At 47.7% G+C, this 27,724-nt stretch overlaps 1 protein-coding gene across 1 annotated transcript in view; it reads right to left on the reverse strand.

Moving 5' to 3' along the window:
• The window catches only part of SNTB1 (syntrophin beta 1), a 249,238-nt gene extending 222,131 nt beyond the window's left edge, over positions 1-27,107 (reverse strand). Inside the window, exon 1 of the mRNA XM_061439537.1 lies at positions 26,398-27,107. Coding sequence (XP_061295521.1) covers positions 26,398-26,914 — 517 coding nt within the window. The 5' untranslated portion in view covers positions 26,915-27,107. The remainder of the gene's footprint in view (positions 1-26,397) is intronic.
• Positions 27,108-27,724: the final 617 nt, after the last annotated feature.

A 27,724-nucleotide genomic window follows, 5' to 3' on the forward strand; every position in this document is an offset into this window, starting at 1 on the left:
ATATCTTTGGCAGGCTCAATACCTGTTGAATCGTTTGTCCACTTACTCATTCAGTCTTTCTTATGCTCATTATTCACTTGTTCTTCAGGCCTCTGCTGAGTGCCAGGCCCAGTGCGAACAGATGTCAGGCTGTGACGTTTTGGTGGCATCCTGACAGTCGCTAAGGATCAGGCAAATATGATGATCACAATTTCTACGAAGTGAAACAGTTCTAGTGGATGGAGAAACAGTTCTAGTGGAAGTTCACAGTAGAGGGTGATGGGGGGCTGATGGCTGACAGCCCAGCTCTCAAGACACCACTGCAGATGAGGAGCAGGATGAGAAGCCCTGGGTGGGACAGGAAGGGTGAGCAGAGGAGGACCAGGGTTCACACTGTGTGAGCAAAGGAGGACCAGGGTTCACACTGTGTGTGAGCAGAGGAGGACCGGGGTTCACACCATGTGTGAGCAGAGGAGGACCGGGGTTCACACATGGTGAGCAGAGGAGAACCGGGGTTCACACAGTTTGTGAGCAGAGGAGGACCAGGGTTCATGCAGTGTGAGCAGGGGAGGACTGCGGTTCACACTGTGTGTGAACAGAGGAGGACTGGGGTTCATACCGTGTGTGAGCAGGGGAGGACCGGGGTATACACAGTGTGTAAGTAGAGGATCGTGTGTGAACAGAGGAGGACTGGGGGTCACACAGTGTGAGCAGAGGAGGACCAGGGTGCACAGAGTGTGAGCAGAGGAGGACCGGGGTGCACAGAATGTGAGCATAGGAAGACTGGGGTGCACAGAGTGTGAGCATAGGAAGACCGGGGTGCACAGAGTGTGAGCAGAGGAGGACCGGGGTGCACAGAGTGTGAGCATAGGAAGACCAGGGTGCACAGAGTGTGAGCAGAGGAAGACCGGGGTGCACAGAGTGTGAGCAGAGGAGGACCGGGGTGCACACAGCGTGAGCAGGGGCAGACCACTGTGCACACAGTGTGAGCAGGGGAGGACCGGGGTGCACGCAGTGTGAGCAGAGGCGGCCGGGGGTCACACAGTGTGAGCAGATGAACTGCACCTAGCGACAAATGGGTGCAGCGGGCTAGCCTGTCTCCTGGGGCAGGTGAATGGGCAAAGCATGAGACTGCAACCCCACTGAGGGGCACTGGGAGGAGGCAAGTCTGAACAATGGAGTCAAAGATGATGATTTTGTTTGTGGCATGCCTCATCTGAGATATTTCTGGCTCACTCAGGCAGGAATGTCCATTTGGCATGCCATTCGTTCAGGAAAAGGAGCAACAGCTAGAGAAAGGGATCTGATAATTGTGTGCAAATAAATAACAGCTGAAACCATGGAAGTAGAAAAGAAGATTTTACATATAGACCTTTGCCGAAGCCTATTAGGGACATATGGGGGATTGTGATCTACTGGAAAAAAGACAGATGGCAGAGCAGGAGAGGAGGACAGGGTGCTATTACGAAGCCGACAAGGTAAGAGGCGGAGCTGCTTTCCCTGCAGCCCACTGATGGGAACTCCAAGCTTTCACTGCCATAGGTGGGGCTTAGAGCCCCCATTAGGGAAAAAAGAGAATTTCCAGGAAGAGGGCTGTGTTTGTGTTAGTCACTCAGTCATGTCTGACTCTTTGCAACCCCACGGACTGTAGCCCCCCAGGCTCCTCCGTCCATGGGATTCTCCAGGCAGGAATACTGGAGCGGGTTGCCATTCCCTCCTCCAGGGGATCTTCCTGACTCAGGGATCGAGCCTGGGTCTCATGCATTGCAGGCAGATTCTTTACCATTTGAGCTGCAGCGAAGTCCTAGAAAGGGGACTGGAAAATAGCAAAAAGTGCTGAAAACCCAACTCTCCCTTCTACATTTCTTTTTATATCGGAGTTCTGGAGATCGGGTGCTTCACAATTCTATGCTGGTTTCAGGTGTACACACACACGCATCTGTTCTTTTTCAAACTCTTTCCCATTTATGTTGTTACATAATGTTGAGCAGAGTTCCCGTGCTGCACAGTAGGTCCTCGTTGGTCCCATTTTAAATAAAGCAGTGTGTGCTCGTCTCTTTTCACTCCACCACCACATCTGTTTGTCCCGTTTGTAGACACATCCTTTAACATCTCCCATTAAGCTGTCAGTTAATATGAATCTTAATATGCAGCTATGGTGTGCATGAGAGTTAGACTAAAACTCCACTGCTGGCAGCGTCTCTTGCCCCTTGGTGGGGACATCTGACATGATCAAGAGCTAGAAGTGAACAGCAGACACGCATCAGATTATTTGAACAGGACAGTAAAGCGTCTGCCCGCAATGCGGGAGACCTGGGTTCAATCCCTGGGTTGGGAAGATCCCCTGGAGAAGGAAATGGCAACCCACTCCAGTACTCTTGCCTAGAAAATTCCATGGACGGAGGAGCCTGGTGGGCTACAGTCCACGGGGTCATGAAGAGTCGGACACGACTGAGAGACTTCACGATTCACGAAAGAAACCGAAAGTGGTCAACATAACTTTTATAAAATATATTTTATTGACATTATGGATGATAAAGAGGTTTTCTAAATTATAAATCAATGTCATTTATGTAACAGCATTTCCAGAAAAATCTGTATTGCAGAAATGCTGTGTTTCCAAGAAATAGTAATGGTTTCTTCAACTCTGTATCTTACTCTTTGGATAGCCAGTTACAATTTTCTGAAAAAGAACAGTTGCAAAACCAAATCAAACTAGTACTACAAGTGAAGATCAACTGAGACTTTCAGAGCAGTTTTGTCACTATTCAAGAATCAAACACCTTACCTGCCGGGCATCTCAAAATTTTTTTATGAAAGATGAGCTATCAGGGTAGATATTTTTTCTTTTTATAAAAATAACACATAATATTTTGTTTTACTTTATTTCATGTAAAGTAAACATGTGCAAACAGAAAAGCAGAAAGGAGTAAAAGCATTCAGGCCTGGTCTGAGGCTGGGTAATTAAACCAAACTCCTTCCTGACATCTTGTGTTATGCCCTGTGGAAATCAGCTAATCCCTGGTTTCCCTTTGACAGAAGCTACAATTCTGTTCTCAAATTAGATCCACAGAGAGTGAGACTCCTGAAGGGGCCTGCTGACCCACAGGCTATCAGGAATGTCTGCTGAATCAGTGGTTCTTCACTTTAAAACTAGTAAGTGGTGGGGAGTCCAGAGCTAATGTCTGGACTTGATCATCAAGGAAATGTAGCATAAGCATATCATTAAAGAGAGGGCGGTGACCACTGAAAGAACTAAATACGGAAACTGTTCAAAGTGGTCTCCTCTGGGAAGTCAGTGAGCAGTCAAGGAGGGTGAGGATTCTTCACTTTAAAACGAGTTAAAACTAGGCTGAAGCAGGAGCCTGTGATATTCATTATAAGATGTTCTGTACTTTCCAATTTTCTGCAACCAAGAGCATTTTTATTTAGAGAATATGAAAGTGGAAAAGAGAGGTTACATGTTATGACTGCATGTATGCTTACTTTGTGGGCTTCCCTGGTGGCTCAGTGGTAAAGAATCTGCCTGTGAGGCAGGAGACGAGGGTTTGATCCCTGGATTGGGAAAATCCCTTGGAGAAGGATTTCCCACTCCAGTATTCTTGCCTGGGAAATCCTATGGACAGAAAAGCCTGGCTTGGCTATAGTCTATGGGGTTGCAAAAGAGTTACACATGACTTAGAGACTAAACAACGATTACTTTGTCTTATGTAGTCCAGGTTTTTGAACTTACATTCACAGAGTCACAAAAAGAGAAGATCGTCTATTTTGCAAAGAAAAAGGCTGAGACTCAGATAAGTTAAGCGAGCTGTCCAAGGTCACACAGCTAGAGTCAAGGCAAGAATCCAGCCCTTCCACAAGGTCTGTACCTTATCCACATGCTCTCAAGCTGCTGCTTACGAATCTCACGAAGCAGAGAATGGATTCATTCTCTTTTATGACATGTCAGACTACACCACAGACTTCCCTGGAAAATTATTATATCAGAGCTCGGCCTCATCAGACATTATAACTGTCTGACATTACAGAGAAAAAGGAAAATACTAAGAGGTGGGGTATGGAACTGGAATTTCCAAACTGCAGTCAGTGTTTAGGGAGGGGGGACCCTGGCACCTGCACAGCCACCCCTGCTCAGCTGACCACATGGCCACGTGGATTCGTGTGTCAAAGCTGCCATCACAAAGCACCACAGACTGGGTGGCTCACGCAACAAAAACTCATGGTCTCTCAGTTCTAGAGAACAAAAATGTCCAAAACCATGGTGTCGATAGGGTTGGCTCTCTCTGTGGGCTGAGAGGGAGGGTCCGTTCTGGGTTTCTCACCGTGGCTTGGAGACGACTGCCCTTTTCCTGGGTCTCCTCCAAGGTCTTCCTTCTATGCAAGCCTGCGTGTCCCGATTTCCCTTTTTACAACGGTACCAGCGGCACTGGATGGGCTTGCCCTCCTCCAGGGTGACCTCATCTTAAGTCATTACACCGTCTGTTGTTGCTGTTTACTCACTAAGTCACGTTAGACTCTTCTGCAACTCCACGGACTGCAGCCAGCCAAGCTCCTCTGTCCGAGATTTTTCCTGACAAGAATACTGGAGTGAGTTGCCATTTCCTCCTCTAGGGGATCTTCCCAACCCAGGGGTCGAACCCAGGTCTCCTATGTCTCCTGCTTGGCAGGCGGATTCTTTACTACTGAGCCACCAGGCAAGCCCAATTACAGCTGCAACAACTCAATTTCCAACAAGGGCACCTTCGGAGATACTAGGGACCGGGACTTCAACATATGAAAACGGGGGAACACAGTTTAACCTATAAAACCAGAAAATGACCAGATCCTTGAAGCCTTCCTCCAAATATGTACAGAGTTTACTGAAGATTTTCTTCATCTAGGAATGTGTCCCACTGAAAGCTAAAACTGGGACTTCCCTGGTGGTGCAGTGGCTAAGGACTCTGAGCTCCCAACCCAGGAGCTCAGGTTCGATCCCTGGTCAGGGAACTAGATCCTGCCTGCCACAACTAAGCATTCTCATGTCACAGCTGAAGATCCCCCATTCCACAACTGAAGATCCCGCATTCCACCACTGAAGATCCTGCATTCCGCCACTGAAGAGCTGGTACGCTGCAAGGAAAATAAAAGACCCCGCATGCCTCAACTAAGACCCAGTGAGGACAAATAAATTAACAATTTTTAAAAAAATGACAATTAATTGGAAAGAGATTTGAAAGAAGAAATTCACTTTACATTTGAAAGTCTGAAAGTGTTAGTCGTTCAGTCGTGTCCGACTGCAACGCCATGGACTGTAGCCTGTCAGGCTCCTCTGTCCATAGGATTGTCCAGGCAAGAATATTGGAGTGGGTTGCCATTTATTGTTAAATCCTCTACCAAACACAATGGAAAATACTAACCATAGCATTACTTCCTCTAGATACATACTGTCTCTAGGATGACTTAGGATTGAAGGAAGTAAGAATAATTTAAATTGTAAATAAATTCTATCTAACCATGGAGACACATCCACTCAATAGCTATACTGAAAGGTTAACCCTCAAGTGGCTGTGTCACATTTTGAGGGGTCTTGTCAATTTTAACTGTACAGCTGAATGAAGCCTGAGCACCTCAGACTGGGGAAACACATATAAAAATTTAAAATCCAATTTACTTTTCCATTCAACCATGGTATTTACCTTTTGCTTTCCACTCAGAAAGAAAAGCAAGGATGACAAATTTCCCTTTGATTTCTACTCTCCTCTTCTTGGACAGGTCTTCACAGCAAGGACACTTCGCAGGAAGTTCACAAGGGGACATTTTCCCTTTTACTTGGTTTATCTGATCAATAGTTTTCCCATAACATGCAATTGCACATTTGCCTAAAAAGCTTTTGCAAATCTGTCTAACGTGGGACAGCTATTCTGGGTTGATCTTAAAAACATGCTCTGGCAGCAAACTGATCGAACATAGCAAATATTTCTTACAAAAGTAAATTATATAAAGCTGATGGTTTTCCAAATATCCCCACTCTGACTCTCAGTTTATCTGTTTTATACTAACTCACTCTTCACTCACTTTTCACAGACTCATTCAACAATTATAGGTGAATCCCAACCCCAAAGTGGGTTACTTTCCTTCAATTTATAACACCATTGTTTGGAATTGGAATGCATCGTTTAAAATACGGGCAATGTTACCCATGCAGACTTGGTCTTGTGTATTCCATAAATCAATACCATAATGAGATAATGAAAAAAAGTATGTCAATACCCATAACAAAGAGTAAACTAAAATGAATTATGTTTACTGATGAAAAAGAGAACTTTTCTCCTTATCTTTAATCTTTTCTTAAACACTCCCTCCTCCTCCTCCTTGCCCTGACAGAAGGCTTTCCCCTGAAAATACCACTTTCTTTATAAGTCCAATTCTGATCTCTCCTTCAATTTCAAGGGCAAAGAGAAGTCAGCAGACTCCTTGTCCCCCACTGTCCCTGCTAGACACTTGATCTTCTTTTGTTTTGAGTGTAGCATTTTTTGATATAAATTATTTTTTTAATTTTTTTATTTTAATTGCAGGCTAATTACTTTAGAATATTGCGGTAGTTTTTGCCATACATTGACACGAATCAGCCATGGGTGTACATGTGTTCCCCATCCTGAACCCCCTCCCACCTCCCTCCCCATCCCATCCCTCAGGGTCATCCCAGTGCACCGGCTTTGAGTGCCCTGTCTCACGCATCGAACCTGGACTGGTGATCTATTTCACATATGGTAATATACATGTTTCAATTGTATTCTCTCAAATCATCACACACCATGCCTTCTCCGGCAGAGTCCAAAAGTCTGTTTTTATATCTGTGTCTCTTTTGCTGTCTTGCATATAGGGTCATCGTTACCATCTTTCTAAATTCCACATATATGCGTTAATATACTGTACTGGTGTTTTTCTTTCTGACTTACTTCACTCTGTATAATAGGCACCAGTTTTATCCACCTCATTAGAACTGATTCAAATGCATTCTTTTTAATAGCTGACTAATATTCCACTGTGTATATGTACCACAGCTTTCTTATGCATTCGTCTGCCGACGGACATCTAGGTTGCTCCATGCCCTGGCTCTTGTAAACAGTGCTGCAGTAAGCATTGGGGCACATGCAGACACTTGATCTTCCACAATCTCTTGAGGAACTCTGCTCCTTAAGGCACTCAGACGTGTGGCAAGTGATTCTCGTGACCCCTTTCCCAGAACAGACCCTCCAAACTCCTGCACACTGTGAACCTGGCCTTGTAGCCAGATTTCCTGGACAAAGGGGAGACCCCTGACCCGAGCCATCCCAGTCAGATTTCCTCTTTCTCAAAAGTCTAAAATTGAAATGGAAGAGGAAAATATCTACATTTGCGTCGATTTTTTCTTCATGCTCCAAATACTGACGAATCGCCAGCTGCTGTCAAGGCCTGTGGCAGAGCTTATACGACACCGTGTTTTCAGGAGGCGAAAACAAGACTGAGCTGAAGCCTCGTGTTCATGAGGGAAGATGGAACTAGGATGAGGCTAAAACTGTAGCAGATTCTGAGGACAGAGCAAGGGTGAGGGTTGCGTCTTGCAGTTACAATGAAAAGCTAGCCTGTTTTACAAAAAGCGAGCTCACATCAGGAAGTCCTCTGCTTCGGGGATGCCAAGGGGGAAGTGGGGTGGACCCAGAGACTGGGACTGACACGCACACTGCTGTGCACGAAACAGACAACTGGAGGGGAGCTCCCGCCAGCACAGGTGACTACATGGGAAGGAGATCCAAAACAGAGGGGACGTCTGTATACACATGGCTGATTCACCCTGCAGCACAGCAGACACCAACACAGCAGTGTGAGCAACCCACTCTGATAAAAAAGAACCTCTGCTTCCCCCTCACTCGCTTCCAATACTCATGCTTTTAATGCAACCAAAATTGATCGAATCTTGTGTGTTGGAATTTTTTACAATTGCAACACACTCTTTTTATTAGTAGACTTGAGCTATCTGTTTACATCATGGTTCTCCCAGTGCAAGATCAACTCGAATGGAAAAAAGAGAAGAACGTGGCTGCTCTGTAGGTCTCTCCCCCCGGAGACTGTAAGCCCCTCTGGAAGCTGTGATAATGCTCAGGACTTAGGAGATGCTCAGGCAGTACCTGAGGACCGGAACTGAATAAGAAACATGCCTTATGAGCTTGCAGATGCGACTGGAATGGAAAGAGTTAAAAAAAATCACCCAGGATTTCTGAAAGAACACCTCACTGGGTGTGGAGAGTAAGTCTGGGAAAGGTGCCTTCTCTGGCATGAAGACAGGGTGGGAAAAAAAGCAGAAGGAGAGCCAAATACTTTCAAAGAAAAACCTTCTGTCCTAAGGAGAGAGTGACTTAACGGTCTGCAACACACCTGTGCCTGCCCAACGGCACAGTGATTAGGAAACACTGTTATCGCCTTCAAAAGGAAGCTTTCTGAAACATTAAATATGATAACCTCCTGCTGGATTTTTCCACAGCGATTGCAGTAACCGCTTCTAATCGTGCCCCTGAAAAGATAAGGCAAGTTGAGATCTAAGAAAGAGGACAGCAGCTGCCCAGGGAGAAATGCTGTTCCCGAGGGTGATCTATCAGCGTGTGTTCCACTCAAGGGACCAGCTCTGGTTCAAAAAAAATTGTTTTTTTTCTTCCGGAGTCCTTGGCTTCTGATAACTGAAATTATGAAGATGTAGGCAGTGACGGTCCAGGGAGTTGCACAACTGCAAATCAGCCTATTTAACTTCAAACCCTACATTGTTTTAACTAGTCAAATACAGATTTTCTAAGGTGATTAAAAAAAATCCTATTTACAAGATTCTAGAACACATTAGCAATCAAACATTTAATCTGAATTTTAATGCTGCTGCCAAAGAATGAAAAAATTATTAGGCTTATTTTCCCACCGTTATATATTTATTTGAAGCACATGAAAGAACTTTCCTAAGTGTGACTACCTCACAGTGTCTTTCTCAAAGATAAATAGATGCTTCAGCTTATGTTTAATATAGGTCAAGCTCAATCATGCTTTTTTTTAATGCCGCAGAAAGGGAAAATATTCTGCAACTGGTTGAGTTACGGCAATATCAGGGTATGACCCAGGCGACGAGACGTCTCTTCCCGTGTGCCTCTGTCCCCTCGTGAAACCAACTGGAGGGAGCAGGAAACGGTTGGTGAATCCAATATTAAGAAGATTAACTTCACTGCCGTTTAGCAAGAAGCTGGAGAGGCTCTGAGAAGTTCGTTAGACCATACAACGTCTTGAAGCCTGACACAGCTCAGTAACTTGGAATGGAATGCTGCAAAGTCTTGGAAAAAAGGATCCTTCCCCCTCTAAATCCCTCCTACCTCTGCTCACAGCCCCCACCAGCCCAGGATAATTCGGAACAGCACAAATTTTTCAGACCTTCGCATAAAAAGCTCAGAGGGTCAGGCCTTTCTTTCAAGTTGACTAACCTAAAGGTTACTTAAAGAGAGCAATTTGCTCATTCATTCATTCACTTATTCATCCACTCAAGTTGTAGTTACTGAGTGCCCACTGAATTCCCAGTAATCCTCTAAGCATTGGAATATAGCTTCCAACAGGGGGAATCAGATAAGAAACCAAGAAGCAATACACAGCAGCACATGCACTATTTGCACACACTCACACACACAGGGGCATGGTGCTCAGTTGCTTCGGTCGTGTCTGACCCCATGGACTGCAGCCCGCCAGGCTCCTCTGTCCATGGGGTTCTCCAGGCAAGAATACCGCAGTGGGTTGCCATGCCCTCCTCCAGGGGCTCTTCCCAACCCAGGGATGGAACATGTATCTGTTACGTCTCCTGCAGTGGCAGGCAGTTCTTTACTAGCGCCACCTGGGAAGCCCACGTACATGCATGCACACACTCGCCCTCCATATCTACAGAGGCGGGACCTGCAGTTCCCAAGGGCTGACTGCACTACCCCACTGTACATAACAGGTATGAGCATCAGTGAATTTCAGAGTCCTCAGGGGTTTTGGAACCCATCTTCCAAGGATACTAAGGAATGACTGTATTGAAGAATATAGTAAGTAAGTATTGGATTGGCCAAAAAGTTTGCTCACCCTTTTCCATATCTTACAAAAAACCCAAACAAACTTTTTGGCTAACCCAATACTATGACGCCGTAGAAATAAATCAGGGTAAAGATATAAAGGAGGGTGTTATTAATAACAATCTTATTAATTTTACAACTATAGCCTCAAGATGCCAATTCTTCAGTTTTCATATGATGACTACTTCTGTTCACATTTGGTAGTGCTGGTTGTACTCGTAATTCAGGGATGATTCTAGATTGTGGGCTCTTAAGAGCTTGCCCCTCACCTGTACATCTCAATGAAGGCTCTTAATCCCATCCCTGGGACACTGGGGATAAAGAGCAAAGGTTTCAGGGAAGGAGTCACATCTCCCAAGCTGTACGCTCGTCTCCTGAGAAAGGCCTGGGAATGGCCACAGTCACACCTTGTGTGCAGCTTTCTGGTTCTCATGCATCTTTACAAAGCCATCTTTAAATGATCCACCCCTGACTGGTTTACTCTAGTGACTCACAGTTTTGTCACGGACTGGCCACATGGCATTGTGTGTGTGTGTGTGTGTGTGTGTGTGTATCCAAACTCCCCCCTGCATAAGGATACAGCCAGGGGCCCACCCTACTCCAGTATGACCTCATCTTAACTAACTACACTGGCAAGGATCCTATTTCCAAAACACTGGGGGGAAAGGACCTCAACACGCAAATTGGCAGCGGACATACTTAACTCATAACAAAGAGTAGAATCTGTAAATGTGTTAAAAAGGACTGGAGAGGAGAGCCAAAAATCAAGGAGACCAGTGTGGATACGAAACCAGACAGAAGGAACCTGTGAAGTGGGGGCAGGAGGCTCCCTGGGCCTGGGACCAGCCCCAGGGTCTCACTATTCCCGCCTGGGCCTCGGGGGCCTCGGAGACGGAAGAGCCGCCCTGCAGTGGGCACATGGCTTCCGTGAGGCTGGAAGGAGGCAGTGGCAGATGAGAACGAACTCTGCTGTATCCAGCTCAGGCCTTGGCTCTGCAAGAGCATTCTGTGCCATCCCCAGCTTTCAGGACTCCTCCCCGTCACGCGTGCAGCACGTACTATCCGTAGCACTCACTCAGCAAAGCTAGGTACGTTCCTTCTCTACAACTATACCAGCGAAACCTTCCATTTTCCCAAAGTATGCCCACACATATACAAATACGAATATATCTTAAAACATTAGGTAGCTGAGAATGTATTTTATAAATCAGTGTCTGAGATTCATCCTTTAAAATTGTTCCAGATCATCTTTCCAGGCCTTATGGACATTTTCAAAGAAAATATGACTTAATTCAGGACTTGAAACACTTAAAAAGTTATATTCATTGTTTCCTCTGACAAATGCAGACTGATAAGCATACTGGGGACACAGTCTCCTGTCATTTCATAATTACTGAGGCAAAGATAAATTTGTAGAGAGTACATTTTCCGGCAGAATGAGAAATAATGATTCAGGGACACCTATAATTGAAAATGAAATGTACTCACATAAAAATTGTAGTGTTCAAAAAACCTGAAAACCACTAAATCCATTTCAAAATTTTGTTTCCCAAGTGTTAGATGGATTAGGATAGAGTACCTGGGTTTGTTAATTTAAGTACCTCTTTCAGCCAGGGATTGATACAATGAAGACCTGTGACATGGAAACACTGTTGAATAGTTGTTTATCCAACACGTGTACATTATTTGGGCTTCTCTGATGGCTCAGTGGTAAAGAATCCACCTGCCAATGCTGGAGACACAGGTTCAATCCCTGGGTCGGGAAGATCCCCTGGAGAAGGAAATGGCAACCCACTCTAGCATTCCTGCCTGGGAAATCCCATGGACAGAGGAGCCTGGTGGGCTACAGTCCACAGGGTTGCAAAAGAGTCAGACACGACTTAACAACTAAACACCACCACCGACAGCGTACCTTACTGAGCCACTGATAAATCTCACCAACCAAAGCTGCTTGTTTCTTAGTTTTACCCAAGTCTTGCTGTGTTAGGGCCATGGCTAATGACCAGAAGACAACTGTCAATGAGTCAGTGCTGTTCAGTTCACTGAATCTTTTACGGTGGATCAGGCCTGATCTCTTACGATCATTTAGTCTAGTGCAGGAGAGCAAATATATCATAATAATAATCAACACCCTTCGGTACTCTGATACAACACAGGGTGCTGAATGCTGTACCCAGGTCTATATTCACTCTCTCAATTCTCCTGTCAGCCCCATGAAGTGCCCCTGTCACCCCAGGTGAGCCACGGGAAAACTGGGCTCTAGACAGGGGGGACTGCTGTCCAAGGTCACACACCTGGTCTGTCCACTTTGTTCGTGGAGAATCTACTTTGGTCTGTCACTCTGAGATTCAGTAGTTCCTTGTCACCATAACAGGAGTGGTAGGTCAAAAGAGGGTATGATGTTCATGTCATTTGTGCACTCTAAAGTGTAAAGGAAAATCAACCCACAAGATCCAGAGACAAAACAGAAAAAAGTCTTCCATCCGACAATAAGCGCTTAAGCTGCCCACCTTAAGACGAACGAGATCAACCCAGTTCACTACGAGCTCCACCACTCCTGACTGTCTTAAGACTACAGTTAATGAGCAGGTATTTTGGGCCAGTGGTTCTCAGCCCTGAATGTACATTAAAATCACCTGGGGAGCCTATAAACTGACTAATATCCAAGATAAATCTCTGACTAATTAAAATCAGGATCCCTTCTGGAGGGATCCAGACATGAGCATTTTTAAAGCTTCCTTAAATAGGAAAGTATGCAGAGTACATCATGAGAAACGCTGGGCTGGAAGAGCACAAGCTGGAATCAAGATTGCCAGGAGAAATATCAATAACCTCAGATATGCAGATGACACCACCCTTATGGAAGAAAGTTAAAAAGCCTCTTGATGAAAGTGAAAGAGGAGAGTGAAAAGGTTGGCTTAAAGCTCAACATTCAGAAAACTAAGACCATGGCATCTGGTCCCATCACTTCATGGCAAATAGATGGGGAAACAGTGGAAACAGTGTCAGACTTTATTTTTGGGGGCTCCAAAATCACTGCAGATGGTGATTGCAGCCATGAAATTAAAAGACACTTACTCCTTGGAAGGAAAGTTATGACCAACCTAGACAGCATATTGAAAAGCAGAGACATTACTTTGCCAACAAAGATCTGTCTAGTCGAGGCTAGGGTTTTTCCAGTGGTCATGTATGGATGTGAGAGTTGGACTGTGAAGAAAGCTGAGCGCTGAAGAATTGATGCTTTTGAACTGTGATGTTGGAGAAGACTCTTGAGAGTCCCTTGGACTGCAAGGAGATCCAACCAGTCCATTCTAAAGGAGATCAGTCCTGGGTGTTCTTTGGAAGGAATGATGCTAAAGCTGAAACTCCAGTACTTTGGCCACTTCATGCGAAGAGTTGACTCATTAGAAAAGACTCTGATGCTGGGAGGGATTGGGGGCAGGAGGAGAAGGGGACGACAGAGGATGAGATGGCTGGATGGCATCACCGACTTGATGGATGTGAGTTTGAGTGAACTCTAGGAGTTGGTGATGGACGGGGAGGCCTGGCTTGCTGAGATTCATGGGGTGGCAAAGTCGGACACGACTGAGCAACTGAACTGAACTGAAGTGTCTCTACACTTAGGAGAAGGTGATGGCAACCCACTCCAGTGTTCTTGCCTGGAGAATCCCAGGGACGGAGGAGCCTGGTAGGCTGCCGTCTATGGGGTCACACAGAGTTGGACACAACTGAGGTGACTTAGCAGTAGCAGCAAGTTTCTCTAACACTGGGCTTCCCATGTGGCTCCACAGTAAAAACAAAAACAAACAAACAAAAAAACCTGCCAATGCAAGAGACGCAGGAGACATGAGTTCGATCCCTGGGTTGGGAAGATCCCCTGGAGGGGGAAATGGCACGCCACTCCAGAATTCTTGCCTGGAAAAAAAAAATCCCTTGAACAGAGGAGCCTGGGGGGGTTACAGTCCCTGCACAAAGAGTTGGAATGACTGACTTAGTCCGCAAGCAAATGTCTGTAACACATGGGCAAGTTTGAGAACGACTGTTAGGCTGTACACCAGTGGCGATTCTGCCCTCCAAGGGACACCGGGTGATGTATGGAGGCAGTTTGTCATTACAAGCAGGGACGGAGGATGCCACTTGCAGCCAGTGGGTGGAGGCCAGAGATGCTGCAAACGTTCTACGTTACAAAGGACTGATCCAGTCCACAATGTCAGTGGCACTGAGGGTGAGAAACGCAACGCTCCACTTTGGTTCAGTTGATCTAACTTGTGTACAACCTACTTGCAGGGGCTGTGCAGTCAACTAAGTAGAACTGCACATCTCTCCGCTAACCTCACGTCTCTCCGCTAACCTCACATCTCTCCGCTAACCTCACGTCTCTCCGCTAACCTCTGCGCACAGAAGTGAAGGACCAGGTGAAGGTGGCCCAGGCTGCCTCACAGTGTGCTCAATCTTGACTGTGTCTGAACCGGCCCTTCTGAGAGATTTGGGATGGAAATCTTCATCATGCTTTCTTATGAACACTTCAAATCAGGAAATGAGACTCCAATGAAGCCCAAGTTGATATACCATGCCTTCTCCAAAGCAGTGAATGGCACCTCAGTGAATACTTGCAGTTCTCTCCCTGGAGGGCATCTTTTGGGCAGCAGGTACTGGTGACCCTCCCCCTGGAGTAGGGAATGGCTATCCTCTCCAGCATTCTTGCCTGGAGAATCCTGTGGACAGAGGAGCCTGGCGGGCCGCAGTCCATGGGGTCGCAAGGAGTCGGATGGAACTGAAGCAGCTTAGCACGCACGCGCTGCTGACCCTCACAGAGACAGCAGCAAGAGTATCAGAGAGGTAATACCCCCAGCAGGCAACCTTAATGAAAAGATGAGTTGGTAAAATAAGTTTTACTCCTTTCCTCACCTCTCATGGGACCCAGTACATTCCAGAGTGGCTAATGCTCACAGTGGGGCCCTTCTGGGTTCATTTCCATCATCATCTTACATTCCCACTCTACAACCAGTGTTTTCTGGGGTTCTATCCCAAATAAAATTCTTATACTGAGATGTTCATCTGAGGTTCTGCTTCTAGGGAACACAAAAATGAAACAAATCTCGAAACACGTGACACTATCAGATACGAATGACACTGGAAAATGAAGTGGACAGAAAGGTACACAGAGAGATCAGAGTCAATAATGGTGCAAAAATATACCTTCAAAAAACCACTATTCACAGACTCATAGAGAACAGCCAAGTCACTGCATCCACAAAACAAGAGGATGCTATAGATATAAAAAGAACGAACAATGAGACCAAGAAAATGTGCTGGAACTTAGCAACAGAGCAGATAAACTTTCTAAAGATTCAACACAAGAGCTGTAGATACAAATCTAGTAACTGACCGTGAAAATGAACAAACACGGCACAGAACAGCAATCAGAGGGAAAGGTAACGACAAAGATTAGCTTCTTGCTGGGTCAGTACAGAGGGTCCTGTATCCAGCCACCAGGATCTGCACCCTGAGGCACTGACACCAGAGGAGAGGAACTGCCGGACACAACACCAGAGCGAGTTCCAGAACCGGAGCAACAGAGCCTTCAGACCACAGGCCCCAATCCACTCAGCAAACGGCCCCCTAAATGTCTCAGTTGTTTTTTCTTCATGACATTCCCAGGCACAAAGAAATACCCAACAATCCGATTTACTAAGTAGCTAAGTCCTAACAACATAGTACATCTTTGAAAAAAATGAAAGGGTGAGTCGCTCGGTCATGTCTGACTGTCTGTGACCCCATGGACATAGGCCCGACAGGCTCCTCTGTCCATGGGATACTCCAGGCAAGAATACTGGAGTCATTCCCTTCTCCAAGAGATCTTCCCGACCCAGGGATTGAACCCAGATCTCCTGCACTGCAGGTAGATTCTTTACCATCTGAACCTTCAGGGAAGCCCCCAGTGCATCTTTATGTCCTGAAAAATTAGCGTTTTTTGGGCACTATGCAACTTCTCAAGCCTTGAAATCATATTGGATACTGCTGCCTCTGTTTTCTGTTCCACACTACTTTTCACTTAGCACTTATTTTAATTTCTTATCATAGCAATTGCAGAAAATCCATCTTTGCAAAGATACTGACATCACTGAAGGAATGTAGCAATTTAACGTTGAAACTCCCTTTACTGGTCTGCCTGGCGTACAACAGATGCTGCTGCCTTCCTTGAAACTTTAAAATGTTCCACACGGTGTCCTGGTGACTCACTGGTGCACCCTATGGAACCTTGGTACAGTTTGGGAACTACCACTCTGGTCTGTTGCTGCTGCTAAGTCACTTCAGTCATGTCCAACTCTGTGCGACCCCATAGACCGCAGCCCACCAGGCTCCCCCGTCCCTGGGATTCTCCAGGCAAGAACACTGGAGTGGGTTGCCATTTCCTTCTCCAATGCATCAAAGTGAAAAGTGAAAGTGAAGTCGCTCAGTCGTGCCTGACTCTTAGTGACCCCATGGACTGTTGGTGTCTGTTAAAGTGCTTAGAAGAATGATTACCAAAAGCCTCACACCTTGTCAAGTTACTCTACACAACTGAGACTATCAGAGATAAAAAAGAAATATTAAGACTTTCCAGAGATAAGAAATAGTTCACACATGAGAAAAAGAGAAGGAGAATGGCATGAGACCAGCGAGAAAAGAGACCAAAGACATTACCACGTGTTTGCTTCCCAAACGCCCTTTCTCAGAAAGCTGCTGAAGACTGTGCTCCAGCAAAACTGGGGAGTGAACAGTGGAGGTGATATTTGACCAGGAGAGCAGGGGAAAGCTGAGGACAGCCCGAGGAGGATGGCCACAGCCAGGCCAAGATGGAGCCGCCAGAGCGGCAGGGCTCCAGGAGCAAAACAAGCAGAACGGGTGGATTATTTGATATGTGTGAACATTTCAAAAAATTATTGCTAGAAATCTGACACGTTAGTGCTGCATTCAGAAAAAAAAATTGAGCTAGGCATAAGAAAACAAAGCAAATGGAAAAAAAAGAGAAAAACTGTTAGTATTAATAACTGCAAGAATCCTGATCATAGAATACTACTTAACTGGAAAATGGAGCAATACTGACATCATTCTAATTTTATATACATAAACCAATATAGTCAGTAATGGCTAAATTTGATATATCAAGAAATAGCAGTATAGGCATATTATTCAGAACATTAGAATACGTATTCTAGTATGTAAAAATATGTATTCCAGTATTTTAAATAGTCTGCCCACACTGCTATTAGAATATTCTAAATAATATGCCTATATTGCGATATATTCTAATATTCTGGGGAACAGGAGAGAAGATATGAGGGAGGGTAGGTGAAGGAATGCTATAAACATGAATTATTTTGACTTAGAAAAATTCTAAAAATGAAGTAGAGAACAGAGCAAAAAAGAAAAGCCATTAACTTGATCTTCTACGCAGACGAAAGGGTGTTGCAGACAAAAGTGCATGAGGCGCAGGGCCCCAAAGAACCATTTAATTCCTGGGTTTTCCGTTCCCCTCTCCTGTGTGGTCCTCCCGGGCACGTCACCTCTTCTGGGAAGCACTCCTTTCCACTTCATATGGACTTAGTACCTTCAGATATTCCGTAAGTTCTGTTACAAGATTTCCTCCTTTGCAATTTATATGCTTATAGAACTTACCTGTAATTTATATAAATGCAGTTTATTACTCTACACCTGTCTCCCCCTCCAGGCTGTTCCATTTTAGAAGAGCAGGAATTTCATTTCATTCCTCTATAGATTTTTGCTTCAATCTACCAACAAGGTCCACCTTACTAACCATCCTAAGACAAATGGTTTTCTTCCTTTGTTTCTGCTTTGGTTGCACTGGGTCTCTGCCGCAGCGTGCGAGCTCTCTCTCTCGGCAGCGCTGGGCTCCTCTGGTCGCAGGGGCTCCACAGGGTCTCTTTAGTTGCAGCACTGGCTGCACGGAGGGGCTTGGCTCCCCGACCAGGGATCGAATAGACCCACACCCCCTGCATCGGAAGGTGGATTCTTAGCCACTGGACCACCAGGAAAGTGCCGAAAAATTATTTTAACGACTAGTTGTGTAACAATTTTACACCATGACTCGTAATTCAAACTGCCTCCCCTTTTTTTCCTTCTTCTTCATATTTTATCATCTCTGAATTGGGGAATGGCCTTAAAGTTTCTGAAGGCCTGGATGGAAACCAAGTTCTTACATAGAGTATTCATAATTTTTCCTCTCATTCATCAAGGGCCCTCCCAATCTGAGGACACTTTAGATTATCTATCTGCCTAAGTACTTGTTAACATTCACACTGACATTCTAAATTTAGATCTAAATATTTATTAGAACCAACTTGCAATTCAGGGCTTCCCTCGTGGTTCAGCAGTAAACAATTCACCTGCCAATGCCAGAGATGCAGGTTCCATCCCTGAGTCGGGAGGATCCCCTGGAGAAGGGCACGGCGATCCACTGCAGCACTCTTGCCTGGGAAATTCCATGGACAGAGGAGCATGGTGGGCTATAGTCCATGGAGTCACAAAGAATTGGACATGACTTAGTGACTAAACAGCAACAGAACTTGCAATCAGAATCACAGGGGATGTGTTTTTCCCTCTTTCCACCACTACCAAGTTTGAAATGAGTTCCTTTGTTGTCCCTATCTGTGTGATGGCTTAATTTTCATTTAACCCCGCACTGAAGGGATAACATTTTGGTGTCTCAATTTTAAGCAGGTATCCTGTAAGACTCCCCATCTTAGTTTTTCTTTCCTAAGGATACATAAATTTATCTTCCACTGGATGGTCTCTTGGATTCCACAAAATACAGTACTAAATAACAAAATAATAAAAAAAGACTAAAGTATATTTTTATTTAGTAACAGTTACATATTTTACATTTTAAAATAAAAACATGGGTTTCTTTGGGCTAATAAGATTTTGGCATTCCTATAATTACTAGAAAAATTTTCAGAGTTTTGAATTTTGCTTTTTTGGTTAAATCCTTATTTGCCTACTATCCCTTCACAAAACACTTTTCTTCATGTTCCTGCATATCAGCATTTTAAGACACAGTTCACATTTTTCCACTAAAAACCACAGCAGCCTACGCTGTGGTTTGGTTGAAGGAAAATATCTGAGGTGACTAAAAATCATCAGTGAAACACAGTCTTGTGGGATCGTAACTCACCCCACATGGCAAACGAACTCCGCTAGGCCATCTCTTACATCAGCCAGTTTCTTAGCAGGGTAAATCCCAAACTGTCCCCTGTGCCTGCATTACAGAACCCATGATTGAACCCTCTATCCAGAAACAAGACTTAGCTAAGCATGAGATCTGACATACTGTACGGTCAGTCATCATTTAGTGCAGACTACGTTCCAGGCAATGAGCTAACCACTTCACACAGGCAGTCACTCCACTCCTCACGATGAACCTACTAATTAAGAAACTGAGGCTTGTCGTTAAATACCTTGTACAAGATCACAAGCTAGAAAGCGGTTGCATGCAAATTTAAGCCCAGACAGAATACATCTAAAGCCTACTCTCTAAACCACTGCTTTTTACCTCTTTGAGGGAAAAAAAAAAAAAAAAATTGCAACAGGAAGAAACAAGGGCAGTCTGAAAGCAATGCAAACAAACTGGACATGTCAGTTGCAGCATCCTCAGCAACTGCTGAACTTCAGTCACAGCCGCCTGCATCTGTGCACATGCTGACACGTCAGTCCACAGAGGGGAGCAGCAGTCTCGAAAAGTACTGAGCTCGAGTATGGGGCATCCTTTTAATTTCCGTGATAGCCACGACTAATCATGAGCTTTTCCATCTGGCCTATTTAGTGCTGGGGATGGGGCTCATTTGCGTGGGTCTGTTTGGACATTTACTTCCGGTGCACGTTACATATTTTCTCATAAGTCTCACTCTGCAGGCCAGAGCCAAAGGCAAGTGCTATTACAGATCAAAGCCAGCGAAGTGGGTAATGAGGTTTGGTGTATAAAACACGTTATAAACGTGGGGGGAAATTCTGGCTTTTCTTTAACATTAACTGCTTTGAAATGCATCATCTGAAGTAGAATTCTCAGTAGCCCACAGGCTGCCAGAGAGGAACTTCCCCTCCACATGGACCACCGGTAGCCTTGGTTAGATGTGTTTCACAAATGTAGACCCTGTGCAATGAGCTATTTTTAACACATACTCCAGGGTATGTGTTAAAATGCACCACTGAACGAGAGGAGCACCCCTCGCCCAGCAGAAAGAAGGAACTAAAAGGTCAGCTTCACTTAAGGAATATGGTCTGAATCCTCAGACTGATACACAAGCTTAAAAAAGAGACAATTAAAATATCTAAGCAGACAGTTTTCACCTCCTCCAGTAGAACGTGTTCTTATTTGGACATGGAGGTCCCTGAGCCACAGAGGGGCAAAGGCACAGTGGTTCTAAATATAGCATGAAAAGGATAACTGCCCTTTCCCACCACTTGTGAAGTCATGTCTGGCCCCTCTTTTGTTAACTGTCTTTCAAGGCTGGTCTATGTTAAGTAAGTGCTTCCTGGGTTTATAAAGTCCTTTCTTCACCCCTCTTCTCTACAGGGAAAGGTTCGGTTTCCTTATCAGATGCCAAATGTTTATCGCCGTGGTCTGACAGCATGAGTGCTGGAGGATGGGAGTTGTAAAAAAGGGTCATTGATACGTCCCCAAATTCCTTCTCTCTCTCCCTCCTTCCTTCTGCCTGTCCTGCCATTTCTTCCTCCCTAACACATTCTAACAGCTTAACGTATGCCAGGTGCATGCATGGATGCTCAGTCGCTCAGTCGTGTACAATTCTTTGCGACCCCATGGACTGTAGCCCACCAGGCTCCTCTGTCTGTGGGATTCTCCAGGCAAGAATACTGGAGTGGGTTGCTGTTTCCTCCTCCAGGGCATCTTCCTGGCCCAGAGACTGAACCTGAGTCTCTTCCATCTTCTGCATTGGCAGGCGAATTCTATACTACTGCACCCCCTGGGGAGCCCAGTGTATGCCAGGTACTACTGCTTTATGTCCTGGAGTAAAAATCACCCTATTTGTCTTACTAATCTCCACTGCTTCACACGCACGTATGTTAAGTTGCTTCAGTTGTGTCTGACTCTGCAACCCTATGGATGGTAGCCCCCAAGGCTCCTCTGTCCATGGGCTTCTCGAGGCAAGAATACTGGAGTGGGTTGCCATGCCCTCCTCCAGGGGATCTTCCCGACTCAGAGATCAAACTTGAGTCTCATGTCTCCTGCATTGACAGGGGGATTCTTTACCACTAGCACCAGCTGGGAAGCCCTCCAAGTACTGCACAATCAGCCTTTAATGCCCTACCTCACTGCTTACTGCAAGAAGAAGCCACGTCTTATTCCTCTGAGGCTTCTCTTAGTCCCTGCATGATATCTTGGGCTGGTGTCAGTGTGCAGCAGAAAAGCTGATGGAGTGTTAGATAACCTGATTTCCAGCTCCATCACTGACAAAGTAACCTGGGGCCAGTCACCCAACCCTGGCATTTCCATTTCCTCCTGTACAAAAGGGGAATTATAACAGCTGTCCACTCATCCACAAAGGGGTGACCTGGAGACAAAATCATAATGCATGTGAAGCCCCTCTACAAACCTAAGTCCTGCTCAGGGAGGTGCCCCCAAGTATAGCTCAGGATCAGGTGCCCACATCCTAGGGCAGCTGGGTGGGCGCAGGGGGCCACTCACCTCACTAGTCTCGCCAACTTCATGCTAGAAGCATGCTTGAGGGAGTAAGCTTATGGAAATATGAAACCAAGTGTGACATTTCCCTGCCTCAAACACTTCACCCTCAGAATGAAATCCAACTCTAACAAGCCCTACCAGCCTTGACCCTGCTCGATCCTCTCATCTTTTCTCACTCCTGCCCCTCAGCAAGGTCTAAAGGGTACCTTCTTCCCACTCAGACTCAGCTACAGCTGACAACCAAGCTCTTTTTTGGGCTGAGGCACTGGCCTTCCGCTAGCCCAAGGGGGGTTCAGCTTCCCTTCCCATGGGCAACCACCGCAGCCCATAAAGCCCTTTGAAGTTCACATTTTCATCCAGTTCTGAGGCCATACACCAGCAAACTAGCCACCCTTCTCCTGCACCCCTTCTCCCTGTCCGCTGCCCCCAGCACTGCAGAAAGTGGTGGCGAAAGTGACATTTCAGCAACTCTCCACACCAAGCACTCCTGGGGTGGCACTGAGGAAGCAGCTTTGAGCGACAGGGTGAATGTCAACAACCGTCTCTGACGTTCTCACTTGAGTCTCCAGTTTTCGGGTTCAGTTCCACGGGAGACTTTTGCACTCAAGGATAATTCTGCCCACCCCTCACCTCCACTCTCAGAACATTCTACACTCCTTGATCTCAACAAATTCTGAAGAAACTGACTTTATTGTTGCTTCAGCTACAAACAAGTTGATATAGTTCAAATTATGATTTTACTATTAATATAAGGGCAACCCCTCCACCCAAAGCTTCCAAAGGCATTTGTGCAGGTGTGCCCTGCCCTACTCCAGAGCGTGCGCTCCTGGAGTCATGGGGCACAACATCGCACGGCTGGACGCAGGGTCCCTGTTCTCCACTCCCTAAAAAGGGAAATGAGTCTGTAGTGTGGAGATTTCTGATCTTAACTTTGATGCACGTTTGGTTTGACACTGACTTAACTGGCATAGTTTATTCACTATTTAAAGTCTGAATTGCAGTTTAGTCTCTTTGCTCACCATGTGCCCAACAATGGAGGCTCCATCACATTGCAAACTTGGGCCATATCGAGGCAGATCCCTCTTGACAGCCAGACACTTGGTGATTAAGTTGGGGCTCACTGTCCATTCCTGCCTCTCCCTCCGGGTGGCCGCACAATGACCGTTTCCGGTCCGTGGCCGCCACCTGATGTCAGCACGCGAGGAGCGCGAAGAGCATCTTGAGTCCAATAACTGATGACACTTCCACTGACTCAAGCAGACAGCTGAAGCAGAAGTCAGTATCAGTCTCACCTTGAGCTTTTAAGTCTGACAGACCTGGGTATTTTCTGTTAGTTGAAGCAAATAACCTGTTATCTATCAACCTCAGTTTCCATTCAGTAAAATTAGCAACAGTAGCACTAGCCTCAAAGAGTTACTCAAAGTGTAACAGCAACAACGGTAACAAATGCAGGTTGCATATATTAAGTCCTCAAGAGCTGTGAGCTGTTGCTGTGATTCCTTTTGCCCAGAGCAATGGTCTCCTAAGATTACAGTTCTATAGTACAAGAAAAATAAAAAATAAAATAAAAATTTAAAAATATAAGCTCTAGTAGAGGAATAGGGAAAGTCTGTTCCTTAGAAGGGACAAGTTCATCTTCATTTGAATTATAGAAATAATTAAGCACAGCAAGCATTTGATATATGCCCCCTGCTTCCTTTAAGAAAATGCTCAGAGTGCTCTTCCTTATAGCAGCCCAGTAAATAAACATTTATTTATTCTCATTTTTCAGAAGACACTGAGGCTCGGGGAGGTTAAGATCCTTCTACGACAGAATCTAAGACTAGAATGCAGGCACTGAAATTTGCTGGGCTTCATTTCAGAAGAAATGTAGCCCTTGATTACGTTACTAGTGGTACAGCCCTCTGTGCCATTAGTAGATGGACAGAGGAGCCTGGGGGGCTATAGTCCACGGGGTTGCAAAGAGTTGATGTGACTGATCGAGGCACACACACACACCATTAGTACAGGCAGTGAGTTTCCACTAGGGGGCACACGTCATGAAATGAGCAGTTGTATCAGCATTCGTTGAAGAACTCAACTAGTCTCCATCTGCTCCCTCAAAAAACAAACCAGAAAAAGCAATCTAAGTAAAAAAAAAAAAAGTATTTGCCATATAAATATATATTTAATGCAGCTCCCTTAGCCCTCGCATCCAACTAGATTACATCAGCACAGTCTTTCCTATGTAGAAATTCTGGAATCCAGATGGCATTTCCGTGCAGGAGCAGTGGACAGGTGAGTTTTAAAAGCCTTTCTGGTGGTTCTGGTAAGTCCCTTCAGCTGAGAACCCTGTACTAGTACTAGCCAAGTTACAAGAGAGTTGTGTGCTATTTGATTTGATGATACATGACCCACCTCATTTAGGATCAATACTCTCAGAAGAAGAGATACTGTTTTGGTGGGGAGGAGATTTCTGGTTTATCTTAATAGCAGTTGATTTCTGAACACTCAGGCTTAGAATAAGACTGCTGCCCAAACAAAGTCCAGGTGGGTCTTGTCCAGGAAGCCCACAAGTCTTCCCCTAAAGCTCCTGCCTGTAACACATAACAATCTGTTGTAAGACTGTTACATTTAGAGGTTGTTACAAAACTCACTTTTCAGTTGCCGCACCAAAAAAAGTCAGACAACTGCTTGAATTATTTTCTTGACTAAATTTATTTTTAACTCTCAGAATCATATTTTCTTCTTCTTCAGGGGAGAGGTAGATTTTTAAATTTATTTCTTTGCTAAGTCACTATTCACTAAATTGAAACGGAGGGAGAATAAAACAAAAGACATAATCAAGAGCAGTGCCTGAAATAGAAATGACCTGCCTTTGTGCCCCCTGATATTCTGCTGTAATATTGCAAGCTGAGCAGGTGTCCAGCCGTTTATAGTCCAAACTATACTTGCTCCAGATTCCACCTGCCCCTTGTCACACAAGCCAACACACACTTGAATCAAGAAACTTTTTTCTGTTTACTTATGTTAATAATCAAGCCAAAGCAAACAGCCTTCCACTTTCTGGATCCCGGGTAGCAATTAAATATGAAGACATCGCAAATACTCTACACAAATAAGGGTTATGGGGACCTTCTGTATTCTAGGCCAGGAACCATGGGCCAGAGTTGCATCAGCTGTGACCGGGAAGAGCAGTTGGTTTCCAAACTTCAAACTTTCTCGGTTTCACAGGTCGCACTGCAACTTCATCGGTGAGCAGGAAATCGACTCAAGTTCTTAATTTAGGACTCAAATCAACCACCAGTTTACAAGGTCTCAGTTGAAACATTCTGTTTCAATGGCCATGGTTTCATTTATTCATTTACTCAGCAGGCATGACATGGAGCTCAAGGGAGAGGACCCACAATCAAATAAAAGACCCCAGACAACTCAGTCTACAGTGTGGGGGCAGCTGGCTAAACAGACACGTACATGTCACACAAAGAGGTACGTACTCCGCAGCTGAGCGGCAGACGGGACACGGAGGGAGAGACGGGAGCGCAGTTGTGGCAGGAAAGACGTCCACCCCCTCAGCGCCCCCACCGCCCCTCTTCCGCACAGACGGACACACAGCCACACCAGGACACACGCCGCAGACCACCCTACTCACACTCTGTAACCGGGGGAACGGGGCCTTCAGGTCTCAAGAGAGGAGGTGCTAAGACACTTCACGAGCAGGGGAAACTGTTTACAAACGTAAAGTTGTTTCCACACCACTCCGAGGGGGTGCAGGGGAAACATGGGGAGAACTCAGGCAGGAAAAAACACTCCACCGGCCCTCCACCCAGAGCGACCTGGAATCCAGACCGACCGGCCAGGCACCTGGCCCCAGAAGCAAACTTCTGCGTAAAGCTGCAGCACACCTCCCAGCCTCGGCACGACTCGCCAGAAGCCCCGTTTCCAATTTGGAAGGAGGGAAGCCGGGAAGGGTGGTGGGAGTGTTGGCATTCACACGTGGCCCCCTCTCTCGGGCCCCTGAGAGACTCAAACCCCCACCGCCTTTTTTACGCCCGGCTGCCCAGGCTTCTGAGAGAAAATCGTGCCCGAGCAGAGTCGCGGTCACTCGGTGAGCCGGCTCCGTAACGTGGCCGTGAACCCCTCACCGCCAGCTTCACCTGCAGCCCCTACACGACACCGGGATTTCGCGCGGATAAAAACGAGGCAAAGTGCAGGCCGCCCCCGGTCCTCTGCCGGGCAATGGGTAGGGGCTCAAGAAAGCTCGCTCGCCCGGCCCTTCCCTCCAGCCCTGCCAGGCCAACGCCCAGGACGACCCTGGGGTGGAGACGAGTTGCCCCCAGGAGGGTAGAAGTTGTCACAACTCCGCGCGCTGCGGCCTCCGGAGAGCGGCTGCAGGCGAGGGGCGTGCGGACGCGGGGAGGCGGGGGGGAGGTAGAGCGGGGCGCGCTCCCCGGGGCGCGTGCGGACCGGGCGGGGGGGTGGGGTGGGGTTGGGGGGTGGGTGGAGAGGGGTGGGGCGGAGGGGCGGAGGGGGTGCGCACCCAGAGCCGCCCGCGCCGCGATGGCCCCCGGGGGCGTGCGGACGGGGCGGGGGGGTGGGGTGTTGGGGGAGCTCCCCGCCCGCCCCGCGCCGGTCCCTCACCTTCCAGCAGCACCTCGCGGCCCGCGCGCTTCAGCGCCTGCACCGCCTCATCGTGGGTGGCGTCGCGCAGGTCGGCGCCGTTCACCGAGAGGATGGCGTCGCCCACGTAGAGCGCCTGGGTCTGGTCGGCCGCCAGCCCCTTGAAGATCTTGCTGATGAGGATGGGCATCTTGTTCTCCTTGCCGCCCTTGATGCTGATGCCCAGCCCGCCCAGCTCCTGCTTCAGCACCTTCACGCCGCGCTTCTGGCTGCACACGGCCTCGGGCACCCGCTCGGGCGGGTCGGTGAAGGCGGTGCGGACCCCGGCGGCCGCCTCCGCGGGGCCCGCGCCCCGGCGGGACGAGGCTCCGGCGGCCGCCCCGAGGCCGTTGGCCGCGCCGTCCTCGCAGCTCAGCAGCAGGGCGTCCTCGCCCAAGTTCACCAGAACTTTGTGCCAGCGGTCCCGCACCAGAACTTCCAGCAGCCCGCTGCGCGGCGCGCGGCCGCCCCCGCCGGCCGGCCCCGCCGCTACCGCCATCTTTCCGGCATTCTCCAACGCGCGCCCGCGGGGCAAAGTGCGGGGGGCCGCGCGGGGAGCGACGAGCGCGCCGGGGGAAAGCCGCGAGGGCCGCGCGGGGAGCGACGAGCGCGCCTGCGGGGAGGACGCGGCTCCGCTCCGGACTCGCCGAGCCGCCCCGCGCGAGCTGGCGGCCGCTCTCGGGCCGGCCCCCGGCCTGATCTGGGCGGGGTGGAGCGACCTAAAAGGAGAGACGGAACAGGAGGGGAGGAAAGAGCCAGCTGCAAAAGCCCGACCGAGGGGGCGGGACGGCTGCGCGCCGGGCGGGGACGGGCGGGGACGGGCGGGGCCGCGGCCGCTCACCTGTCCAGGCGCCACCGCCCCCCGCGCGCGCGAGCCGCCCCGGGGGGCCCCACGCCGTCCCCGGGACCCCACGCAGCCCCGGCCCTCTCGTCTCCCCGCCCCGCCCCGGGGACCCCACCCCGCTCCAGGGACCCCACGCAGCCCCGGCCCTCTCGTCTCCCCGCCCTGCCCCGGGGACCCCACCCCGCTCCAGGGACCCCACGCCCTCTCCGGGACCCCGCCCCGAGATCCCCCACCCTGCCCCGGGGACCCCCCTACCGCGGGCGCGCGCCGCCTCGCGCGGTCTGGGTGTGCGGCGCCCGTCCTCCCTCTCCCACGGGCGCTCCCAAGCCCCCGCCCCCCTCACACCCTCTGCCCGATCGCCCTTCAGTCTGAACCTCAGCCGAGTCTAGATTGAAGCCTCCTCGCTTCCGCCTCTTGCCCAGGTCTTAACTGTCTCTCCTCTCCGCCGGGACGCCCAGGTGGACT

The sequence above is a fragment of the Bos javanicus genome, chromosome 14, assembly GCF_032452875.1.
Source record: "Bos javanicus breed banteng chromosome 14, ARS-OSU_banteng_1.0, whole genome shotgun sequence".
NCBI classification, from domain to species: domain Eukaryota; kingdom Metazoa; phylum Chordata; class Mammalia; order Artiodactyla; family Bovidae; genus Bos; species Bos javanicus.